This window comes from Phyllostomus hastatus, unplaced genomic scaffold, assembly GCF_019186645.2.
Source record: "Phyllostomus hastatus isolate PE091 unplaced genomic scaffold, TTU_PhHast_1.1 phas_scaffold_501, whole genome shotgun sequence".
Classification (NCBI taxonomy): Eukaryota; Metazoa; Chordata; class Mammalia; order Chiroptera; family Phyllostomidae; genus Phyllostomus; species Phyllostomus hastatus.
In genome coordinates, this window is record NW_025334033.1 from 31958348 (window position 1) to 31970954 (window position 12607).

At 40.2% G+C, this 12607-nt stretch overlaps 1 protein-coding gene across 1 annotated transcript; it reads left to right on the forward strand.

Annotated features, from left to right (window-relative positions):
- The first annotated feature begins 616 nt into the window (after window positions 1-616).
- On the forward strand, window positions 617-12272 carry SPESP1 (sperm equatorial segment protein 1). Its single transcript, XM_045822923.1, has 2 exons — window positions 617-791; window positions 11108-12272. Exons 1-2 carry the CDS (start codon window positions 722-724, stop codon window positions 12088-12090), a joined length of 1053 nt encoding a protein of 350 aa, XP_045678879.1. The 5' UTR covers window positions 617-721; the 3' UTR covers window positions 12091-12272.
- Window positions 12273-12607: the final 335 nt, after the last annotated feature.

Below are 12607 nucleotides of genomic sequence, written 5' to 3' on the forward strand. Positions count from 1 at the left end.
GGAAAAAAGGGGGGGTGGGGTGGGGAATGTAACCTTTTGAAAAAGTAAAACAAATCCCAAGCCCCTTAAAGTAGCTTTAATGCCTCTGCCTACCTGTCCTCCCTCACCTCCAACAACTGCCCCCCACCCTTTGCAATTAGACTGACCTATTTTCAGTACCTGTGAGCTCCACAATTTCTTTCAACTAGGCAACCTACTCTCTCAAGTGTTTTAGAGAGCAGTCACACGGAGGTGTGCTCCACAGTGCCTAGCATTTCCTCCATTGTAACACTTTCAGGCTGTTGCAATGACCAGGCTGTCTCTTCCCACAGACAACTTCTTCTGCGCAGGGATCGTGCTTTGGGCGTTGTTATATGCCCAGCTTCCCTGGATACGCGGAGCTCCGCCAACCCCAACTCACAGAGCACCTGTACTCGCCCGGGTGTCAAGACTTTCCCAGGCCCACGCTGGGAGCCAACTTTCGTAGGCTGAGAGAGCTGGTGCACTGGTGCCGGGCGAGGCGGAGCTTGGCAGGAAGTGGTCGCCCCGCCCCTTGCGCGTGGCCCCAGGAGGGGGCGGGGCTCTGCCGCTCCTACAGCCCACCCCCCAGCCCGGGCTGCGCTTGCGTGCTGGGGACAGCCGTTGCAGGGCCCTTAGGGCTCTGAGACCTCTCTTTTTGGCCCTGAAATATCCGGCCCGGTGGCCCAGGACGTTCCAGTCGCCTGTCAGAGTGCTGCGGACGATGCCTGTGAGGTCCTTAGTTCTTCTAGTTGCGCTGTTGCTATGGCCTTCGTTCCTGCCGGCGTATCCGAGTGAGTGACCCAGCCTGACGGAGCAACGACCCGGGGGACACACCTGGGGGAACCTCCGGGTTCTGGGGCCCACCGGAGTTCTGGCTCTTCTTTGCCCCGCTCCTACACTCCTCCTAAACGCCACTGTCCAGGGGCCTGGCCTTTGATGCCAAGGTGTGTCCCTCTTTTTCTCGTCTCCGACCTGCACGCTGCGGTCCAGACAGTGGGTCCCAGCCTTGACCCGGGATGCGCGGACTGGGCAAATGGGGCTCGCGGGTATGACCTCCTTACCCCTGCGGGACGGCCCTTGATGTTAACGCTGCCCGCTTCTACGTGAGAATCTCTGCACGTGCTTATTGCAGGGGTGGGCAAACTGCAGACAGCGGGCCCAGGTAGCCTGTTTTTGTACGGCTGGAGGCAAAAATGGCTTTTACATTTTTAAGTGTGAATATGAAATATGATCTTTAGTGATAAGTGAAAAAGTATGAAATTCCAATTTCATTGTTCATAAAGTTTCATTGGGACACAGACACCCTCATTCTTTTATGTATTGTCCATGGCTACTTTCCCTTGTTATAACAGCAGAGCTAAATAGTTGCCACAGTGACAGTATGGCCTACAAAGTGCAAAATATTTACTGTCTGGCCCTTTTACAGAGAAAGTTTAACCTCTGTGGGGAGACATGGGGAACATGTAGACTATGGATAGCGAGCGGTCTGCGACACTCACGGACCCCCTGTGCACTCCCACAGAGCATCCTTGGGAGCACAGCATTAAAAGCCTTCGTTAAGCAGAATTATAACTTTCAACTTGTCCCTCCCTAGTAGTTGAAAACTAGTAAGGTCAAATTTAGAGGTGCTAAGACTACTACATTAGCATCATGTGGACACCTTGAGGTATTTAGTTAAGTCCAATGTCTGATATGACTTGCGGCTTGTCCATTTAGTCTGACTGTAGTTCACTGTAGCATTTTGTAATGTTGGGGTTTGGTTTAACCAAGTAAAATTTATTAGGTAGGTGTAAAGGACTGAAGTGCATGCTAGTTATGCATGGCTACATTTCAGAATTGTTAAAAGGTTGTAGTTAGAAATTATATTTAAAAAATGAAAATACAATGCAAACTAAATCATGAATAGCAGTGGCAAAAGTTCTGGAAAAGCATTTTAGATAACTTTAGCCCATTAAATACTAACCCTTATGACTGTTGTTTTAAACAAAAATCTGTGTAAAAATGTTCTTTGCTGTAAAGGAACAGAACATACAGAAGATATTATCTTAATGTCTTATAGGTCATTATTACTAATACCGGTTATTGCATTTTGGTGGTTGTACATCAGTAGGTCACAACTGATTAACACACATGGAAAGTTCCGTTTAGGTGACACTAATACTGTCATATAGCACACTCTGGAACTGGTGAATAGCAGCCCCTGGGTGGTCACTTAAGTCAAAGCAGTCTCCTACACACTAACTTCATAATTTCACGGCCCGTTCTTTTCCTTTGAACCCTCTTCCCTAAACCTCCTTAAAGCTTGTAGGAAATAAAAAGATACTTTTCAAAAAAAAGGAATGATTTTGTGTTGAAGATATAGATGATATACAATAAGACACGAGGAAAATATATACAGGTCAAAGATCATAGAAGATGTCTTAGAAAATGTAATTTACTCCTGTTGTGTAGAAGTGGATGAGGGGTGTGTAAGCAATATTAACACGGCCACTCTATCCGTCTCTGTCTCTCTCATTCTTTTTCTCTAAGTAATTTTAATTCTGTTTATCTTTGGAATAAGTACAACAAAAGAAACCAGGTTTATCATTGTGTTTGATTTAACTCAGTTACATATTCTTTTCATTTTATATAGTCACTATTCCAACCATTGTTTGTGAGAGAATCATAGAAAAAAATGTCCTCTCATGCCAAAGAAAAGGCACATGGGTTTTTATAATGAAAGTGCAATTTCAACAGTTTTTTCCTAGAGTACTAAGACAGTTTTGAAGTTATTTTATACAAAAATCCTTGGTATGATATTAAGTAACTGCATTTGTTGAAAACCTCAGTACTTTTGGTAACTGCTGATACCTTTCTGATAGAACACCGAAATTTAGCTAGTACTTGTTTAGTTTCAATTCAGCATGACATGAATGAAACCTGGGTGTAGAACAGGCTACATTTTCTACATACACATACATCCTGATGTTGCTAGGTAAACACCTAACTATATATTTAAATTTATATATGTGTGTGTGTGTGTGTGTAAATATGTGTGTGTATCAATGTCATCACATCTGATTTTTTCATAGTTTTAATTTTAAATATTTTCCAACTTAAAAAATCACTCCTCTTTAATATTTGCACTGTATAGCTGTAGTGGGTTGTTCAGCTGGAGGTCCCACAAAATGGAGAAAACCGCCATAGCTATCACTTTGGGGATGAGGGAAGTGGAGCAGGGCCATTGAGAGCATCTTTGCACAGCTGAAGAACGTGGCCATTGTTTTAACAATGTTAAAAAGCCGTGCCTGCACTCGGAGTCAGGGAGATGGGCATGACTCTAACCTGTGATAGGATGTAGCTGAAAGGACTTCCTGGTCCTGCGAGAGCAGCTTGTAGGTGGCTTCTGGGTCACAGGACCACACTTGCCAGGACTAACAATGGCAGCTGAGAAAGGCAGAAGAAACTAGACTACTGGCAGGTGTAACCCAGCGTGGGAGGCATTGGAAATGGGGTTACAGGGGAAGATCTGCACCAGGACTTAAACCCAGGCATGGCAGCCATGCTAGGGCTTAAATGCGCAGTTTTGGGAGTGGGGGGTGGCTCTTGACTACACAGCTTAGAAAGCAGGAAAGCAGGGTGTAGCAGCTGTGCGGAGCTGCTACACCCTGCTTGGCCAGGTGGCTTGGAAGGATGCAGAAGGATTCCCTGACCCACCATGAGGGTGCAGTTTTGGATTCTAGTGGGAGCCTGGCCGAGCTATGGACTTCTACATTCTTTTCCTGAGATGCGGTATCCAGATTGGCCCAGTTTGGCAGGGGAAGGCAGCACTGTGTGCGTGTTTGTGAGTGTTTTAAAGGGACTTTGGGATTTAACGGTGACATTCCACCATTAATCTGAACCTGTATAACTTTTGAATAAATAGTTCCTTTCTTCTTTACCAAATTCTGGCTTTGAGAGCCACAGTTCCTACCAGCAGTGGGCGAAGAACCACAGAACAACAACAATAAAACCCAGGCAGGAGGGTTTCTCCAACACAACTTACCTCTTTTTAAATGAGAATTATTTTTTGCTTTTTAAAAAATGTATAACTTTCAAAATAATGTTAACATAATTGTTATATATTCACGCACTATTAACTGATATTAAAATGAATTACATAATTTGTCTTATACAATTTGAACTCACTAAATATTCATGGGCCTGAAGTGACAAACACAAGAATGTGAGGCTTCCAGTCAAGATGGTGGAGTAGGTAAATGTGGTACTCATCTCCTCCCGTGACCACAGCAAAATTACAATGAAATTACAGAATACCATCAGTCAGAACTGCCTGAAATCTAGCTGAAGTCACATCAAGACTGGTAGGAGGGGCTGAGATGCAGAACGGACTGTTCTCACACCCATGTGTGATGGTTAAAAATCAGGAAGTATGTCTTGGTTGCAGAGGTGCTCCTGAGGGAGCAAGAGGTCCCAGCCCCACACTAGGCTCCCCAGCCCAGATTTCCAGGGCTGGGAAAAGAAGTCCCCATAACCTCTGATTTTGAAAAACCAGCAGGCATTGTGGCTGAGTGAGATGGAGGGCTTCTGGAGTCCCAGGTTTCCACTTAGTGCCCATGCACACACTTACTAAGACTTACTTGCTCTGAGCTCCAGCACTGGGGTGCCAGCTTAAAAGATACCAGGACACACAGGGAGGAACTGAATTGCCTGGCTTTGTGGCAAGGGCTGGAGGGGCAGAAGCCATTGTTCCTTCATTGTACCCTCTACCTGTAGGCTCAGGCAGGTGCTACATCTGAGTATCCATCAACCTGGCTAACACTGTTCATCCCACCCTTGTGATCCCTGAGACTCTACTCTTTGTTGGCCCACCTAAGTCATTTCCAGTGACTTTTCCATACAAATAGCCAGTCCTGGCGCATGCTGCGAACTTTCCTAAAATCTCTCAAAGGTTCACAAACCCAAAACAAGCAGCATCTGGCCTCCACATGTGCTGTACCTCTTGCTAAGAGGCCCCAGGCCAGGCCTCAGTTCACAGCTTGGCCTTTCTCTGGTACATCCAAACCCAGCCCAAGTAGCAGCTAGTTGTGGCATGTGTTGTAGCTCATGTTGGATGACCCCAAGCAGGGTTAGGGTTAAGGTTAGGGTTGGCACCCAGGAAGCCCCAGAGCCAGCACAGTGGGTGGATAACTTCAGACCATACCGGAACACCAACCAACCACCTTCACAAACAGCACAGTCAAGGGGCAGACTCATCAGGAAAGCCCCACCAAAGCAATCTTGTTTTGTTGGGTTGGTCCCAGCACAGCAGCTCCTCTGCAGTAGCTGCTGCTCTTCCTTACAGCCAGTTGGCCTGGGGGTAAATCCTTCTCATTGAGATAGATAGTAAGCATAAATATGACATTGAAACCATAAAAAGAACCAGTCAAAAATGAAGAATACACTACCAGGAATCAATAGCAGATTGAATTAGCAGATCAATAGCTAATTTGAAGCAGGGAATCAAATGAGCAATTTGGAGGACAATGTAGCAGAAAACACCCAATCAAACCAGGAAGAACAAAAAAGAAAACATTTTTAAAAATGAGGACAGTTTAAGGGACCTCTGGGACAACATCAAGTCTAACAACATCCACATCATAAGGGTACCAGAAGGAGATGAGAGAGAGAGAGAGAGAGAGAGAGAGAGAGAGAGAGAAAGCGAGCAATGGATTGAGAACCTATTTTAAGAAATATTGTCTGAAAACTTTCTTAATCTGGTGAAGGAAAAAGACACAGAAGTCCAGGAGGTACAGAGAATCCCAACCATGATGAACCCAAAGAGACCCACATCAAGACACATCATAATTAAAATGCCAAAGGTTAAAGACAAAAAGAGAATCTTAGAAGCAGCAAGAGAAAAGCCAGTTAGTTACCTACAAGGGAGCTCCCATAAGACTGTCAGCTAATTTCTCAACAGAAACCTTCCAGGCCAGAAGGGATTGGCATAAAATATTCAAAGTGATGAAAAGTATGGACCTACAACCAAGACTACTCTACCCAGCAAGGCTATCATTTAAAACTGAAGGGGAAATAAAGAGCTTCCCAGACCAGAAAATGCTAAAGCAGTTCATCAGCAATAAATCAGTATTACAAGAAATGTTAAAGGGATTTCTTTCAGAAGAAAGAAATAAAAGAGGAACATTAATATAAATAATATAATGTCAGTAAATACTACCTATCAATAATCACTTCAATGTGAGTGGATTAAATGCTCCAATCGAAAGATATAGGGTAGCTGAATGGATAAGAGAACAGGACCCATTAATATGCTGCCTACAAGAGACCCACTTGAAATTAGACACACACAGACTGAAAGTACAGGGATGGAAAAAGACATTTTATGTAAACAGAGACAAACAAAAACCTGGGGTAGCAATACTTATATCAGACACAATACTTTAAAACAAAGGCTATAGCAAGAAACAAACAAACAAAAAGATGTTACATAATAATAATGGGATCAATCCAGCAAGAGGATATATGACCTTTGTAAACATTTATGTACCCAACATAGGAGCACTTAAATATAAAAAGCAAGTATTGATGGGCATAAAGGGAGCAATAGACAGTAAAACAGCCATGCCAGGGGACTTTATTGGCCCGTTGACACCAACTGACAGATGTTCTAGACAGAAAATCAAAGAGGAAATAGCAGTCTTAAATGACACATTAGACTTGATAGATTTAATTGATACTTTTAGAGTATTTTACCCAAAGCAGCAAAATATGCATTCTTTTCAAGTGCACATGGAACATTTTTTAGGGTAGACCACCTGTCAGGACACAAAACAAATCTCAATAAATTTAGGAAGCTTGAAATCATATGAACCACCTTCTCTAACCACAATGGTATAAAACTAGAAACTAGTTACAAGAAAGGAAGAAACTGAAAATGCTCAAACACATGAAGGGAAAATAACATGTTCCTAAACAATAAATGAGTTAACAATGAGGTCAGTAAGAAATAAAAAGATACCTTGAAATAAATGAACATGAGAACACAACCCCAAATCTATGGGGCCCAGCAAAAGCAGTCAGTCTTAAGAGGGAAAGTTGTAGCATTACAGGCCTACCTCAAGAAACAAGAAAAATCTCAAATAAATAATCTAACTTTCCAGTTAAAGGAACTGGAAGAAGAAAAACAAAGTCCAAAGTGGTCAAAGAAGAAATAAACAACAGTGTGTGTGTGTGTGTGTGTATACTATTATATATAGTATATATTAAATATAGTATAAATTTATATATACAGATACATATATAAAAGGTCAATGAAGTCAATACCTGCTTTTTAAAAAAAGATAAACAAGATTAATAAACCTTTAACCACATTCATCAAGAAAAAGATGGAAAGAGGGGGATGGGGATGGGGAGCAGTGGAGGAGGGGATGGGGGATAAACGGTGGTAGCGGGAGACTTGACTTGGGGTGGTGAACACACAGTACAGTGTACAGATGATGTGTTGTGGAATTGTGCACCTGAAACCTGTATAATGTTAACCACTGTCACCCCAATAAAATTCAATAAAAAGGGGGAAAAAGGAAAAAGAGAGAAAGGACCCAAGCAAATAAAATAAAAAATGAAAGAGAAGTAACAATTGATACCACAGAAAGAAAGAAATGAAATACTGACACATGCTACAATATAGATAACCTTAAAAACGTGCTAAGTGAAAGAAGCCAGCCACAGAAGACCACATATCGTGTGATTTTATTTATGTATAATGTATACGACAGGCAAATCCATAGACACAGAAAGTAGATTAGTCGTTGCCTAGGCTGAGGGATGGGGCAATTTGGAATGCATTTATTTGGGAAATGATGAAACTGTTTTCAACTTAGATGGTGGTGACAGTTGCATAACTGAATATACCAAAAATTATTGAATTGTCTCCCTTAAAATATGGGTTAGATAAATTATGAAGATACATTAACATTGTGTAAGATTATAATGTACTTAAAATTATGTTAATGCAGTGTTCCTTTAGGGATGATAAAATTCAATGATATGAAATTAATAGAACTTAAGCAAATTTAGTTAAATTTAGTGACCTGAACTTATACTTTAGCAAGGGCAGTTAGAAGACATGCGGGGGCTTCCTGAACACTGGAACTGTTGAGCTTCAATGTTCATGATGTTGTTTTAGATAAACTTCAGACTTAGGAATTTAGGAAAATATGGTTAAAGCTGTATCTTCTGTTATAAAAACTGCCTGCTTGGCCTAAAATAAGAGAACATTATTTTATTGCCCAGATTTTTCCCTTAATAATTATTGGATAATTAACGCAACCCCTCTCTCACTTTCCAAAAGCCAAACAAAAACAAAAACAGTTTTTAGACCAGCAGATTTAATTAATTAATGAATTTTTAAAGATTTTACTTATTTATTTTTAGAGAAAGGGGAAGGGAGGGAGAAAGAGAGAGAGAAGCATGGAAGTTCAAGAGAAACATTGATCAGTTGCTTCTTGGCATGTCCCCAACAGGGGACCTGGCCCACAATCCAGGCATGTGCCCTGACTTGGAATTGAACCTGTGAACTTTTGCTTTGCAGGGTCGGTGACCAACCCACTGAGCCACACCAGTCAGGGCCAGTGGGTCTATTTTAAACATAACATGAAATTGAGTTTTCCTCAACAACATTTATTTTATACATTTTTCTTTATTTAAGATAAATTACTGGAGGCACAATTAATTTACATACTTCCAGCTTTTGGTTTATTCATTCAATCATTCAATTAACAAATGCTTTTTAATTGCCTACTGTGGCTCTAGGCACTGGCGAGGGGATACAGAGAACAAAGCAGACACTGTCACAGTCTCAAAGAGCTTACACTATGTAGCAGTTAACAATCATGAAACAAATATATACAGATAAAATTATCCTAAATTCTATAAAGAAAAAATCAGTGTACTAGAAATGGATTAATGAAGGATGTCAGGATTATAAGGAAAGTAAGGAAGTTACTTTCTTTACTAGGGAGGTAATATATGCACATGACAATTCTAGGGTTTAAAAAAATTTTTTTATTTTTATTTTAATTGTTGTTCAAGTACAGTTTTCTGCCTTTTACCCCCCATCCCAGCCCACCCCCCTCCCCAAGCCCTCCCAACCTCCCTCCCATTTCCACACCCCCCTTGTTATTGTTCATGTGTCCTTTATACTTGCTCCTGCAAACCCTCCTGCTTTTCCCCTGAAATTGCCTCCCCTCTTCCTTCTGGTCACTGTCAGCCTGTTCTCAATTTCAGTGTACAATTCTAGGTTTTATTGTTTAAAAAAATTTTCCTGCTTGACTGGCATAATAAAAATTGTTTTTAATTTGTGTTTCTTTTGTGAACAGTGAATTTTAGAAAGTTTTCACGCTAATTGGCTTTTATGTTGCCCCTTATTCTCTCTTCTTCCTCCTTTAATTGGCCCTTCTATGGGAAGGAAATACATGTTTTGAATGTATTTTTTGTTGTTGATTGAAATTTAATATTTCATTGTTCATTTTAAATTATGATTTCTATCATTTTCCTGGAATAAACTCAAAAGTAATTAATTTGCTGTTTAGCTCTGTGTGAAGGGAATTTATTCTTTTGTAAGTCATCAACTGTCAGTTTTTGCCTATATTTTATAGTAAGAAAATATATTAAATTTGGATCAGATATTTTTCATATTTCAAAATACATCTTAATATATCAAAGGTAACTGGTCCCATTTCAGTAGAGCAAACTTTTGTATATTTTGAAAATCTCATTTTATTTGTTGACTGATTATATTTTAATGTTCACATGTATTTTAAAATAGAGTTGTGTTCTTCCCAGACAATTCTATCGCTATATACCTACTGCTTTGCCTGCAGCCTTGTGTCATCTTTTTATGACAACACTGTGTAGTCATTGCATGTACCTGCTTTGAAGCAAGACAGCGTGTGTTCGAACCCCATTCCTACCACTGACAAGTTGGATATAATCTTAGGCAAATGACTTGTCCTTTCTAAGTGCCTCCTTTCCCTCTTCATAAAAGCACATTCAAAGGCCACAGTATATAGTGCCTGGCACAGAGTAATTGCTCAGCCAGTTGAAGCTGTTATGGTCTTTCTAATCACTATTTTCTAATTTCCCCTTCAGACTGTGTGCCACTTTGTTCCTGCAGTTGTTTACCATTTTGTTTACTTTCCTATTGTTTGCCACGTGACTAATTCTCCCCGTTCTGTTTCAAGAAGAGAAGTGCAGACAGCCTCAACCTCAGCTATAACGTCCATATCTGTGATTCTTACCAACCTCAAGCCTGCTTAGCAGGTAGCCATCCCGTTAACTAGAGGTGCTGGGAAGCAGCATTATGGTTTTTCAAAGTGGAAGGGACTCTTAGTTTAGCCATGTTCCAAGACATTGTTGTGTTTGGTTGGATCACTAACTGGTAAAATAGAGGAGATATTATAAAGTACACCAGTATAGGCCACAAACAGTCAAAGTTTAATAACACAACTTCTAGCAGAGTAGCCCAATCTTTGTAAGAGTTTGAAGTTTGTTCTTCTTTCTAGCTTCTCCTAAAAAATGGGATAAAGCATGTGTTTATAGTGGCCAGGGCCATTTGTAAGGATACTTGAGGCTTGACTCTCTTTTACTACCTTGCCTGCAAACATTTTTATAAAGACCAAGTTGATGTGCAAGAGCAGTTCTGATTAGTAGAACTGAGAAGGTCAATATGAAACATGTAGATATTTTAGGGAGACAAAAGTAGCAGATGGGAAGTGTGTGGGGAGAGGATGGATTTAGCAAGACAACAGTGTAAAGACAAATGGTACATGAAAAAAAATGAAGCAAAGCAAGGTACAAGGTAGGGTGTTGATACACAGCCATGAAGAGGCTTTTTAGTGTACTGGACCTGACTGTGGATCGGACCTGCAACCTAGGTATGTGCCCTGACCAGGGATTGAACCCACGACCTTTATGTGTATGGGCTGATGCTCCAACCAACTAAGCCACCCAACCAGGGTTTTACCTTAACTTTTAAGTGATATCACATGAAGTAAATTTGGGTATATTTTGTCAATATGTCATATATCATAATAAATGATTCTCATTGTTTGCTTGTTTTTCCCTTAAGGCAACACTGTGACATCTGATGAAGAAAAAAATGTGAATCATTATGTACAAGTTTTACAGAACTTACTACTAAGTGTTCCCACTAGGGAGCCAGCCACTGAGAAAAAATCAGAGTCTCCAAATACTGTTTACTCTATGAAAACGAAGGTATCAAAACTTAAGGCGATAATTACACCTGACAAAGCTTTAGCTGAGAATGTTGTAACGACCCCTGTGAGTGATAAAATTACAAGTTTCCCGACTAGAAGCTTCTCACCGGAACAAAGGAGGAAAAAACATACTAAAAGCACAGCATTCTGGTCTATTAAACCAAGCAATATTTCTGTTGTTTTACGCGCAAAGGAGCCTTATGTTGAAAGAGAAGAGCCAGAGCCAGAGCCCAAAGTCAAACAAACCGAGGCCCCGATGTGGCCGTATGTCACTGAGTATCCTCCCAGCTCTTCAAGTGGGAGCACCGACTGGGATACCTCCACGGATCTAGAAGATGTTCCTCAGCTCTTAGGCGATTATGAAACACAAACATTTGAAAAACACCCACTCGTTTTGGGTAATGAAGAAATTTTGAAAAAAATTTCAGATATTAGTTCAAAAGTGCATCAGGTACCTCTTGCTGAGAGCCTCAAGCCAGAGTACAGAGCGGACATTCAAGCCGTCAGAGAGCAGCTGAAACGGAGCCTCGCCGTCGCAGCGGCGGCAGAACACAGATTAAGTAAGATGTATAGGTCCCAGGTATTACCACTAGGGCAAAGCAGTTATGAAACTGATGACATTGAAACTGTTATTAACACGCTGTATAATTCTAGAACAAAGTTATCTCAGTATTTAGATACTAGATATGTTCCATCAGAGATGAGAGAAAAAGCTATTACAGTAATCAATACATTGAAAAAAATATTATGTGTAAGTCGACTAGAAGTTCAAAACCTTATTAGGAAGTTATTAAACAATAATATAAAAATTTTAAACCTACTTGATGTTCCATGACAAAGGTGACTTAGGAGAACTTGGCATATATTCAGAGGTGAAATAAGCATATTAGTGATTCAAAAGTTGTATAAAAATATTTCCTATTGCTCAATGTGCTAACATCTTTATGTCACATGTTATGAAAATTTTTCATATGCACTAATATGCTTTAAAATTTAAAATAAAATTTTGGTTCAGGAGTTTGTAGTTTTCTTTCATTAATTTTAAAAGTTATGAAGGTCTAATCTTTAAAATGTTTAAGCTTTGGTTTTACTTGAATAAATTAGTTAAATTCACCCATATTATGAGTTAAGAGACTATGCAATCTATATATGTAGCTTGTTTTGAATGATTACCCATAAATGTGAATTTTTAGGGTATATGGCCTTTGTTACTCTTTAAGAGAATCTGAGTTTTCTATCTGAATAGCATAGAAAAGTAGAGCTTGTATCAAAACTGCTTTCATTTGGATATATGTTTGCCTCCTTTGAGAGGCGGGTGCTGTATTAAGATATCTCTTTTCCTTTGTTGTTAA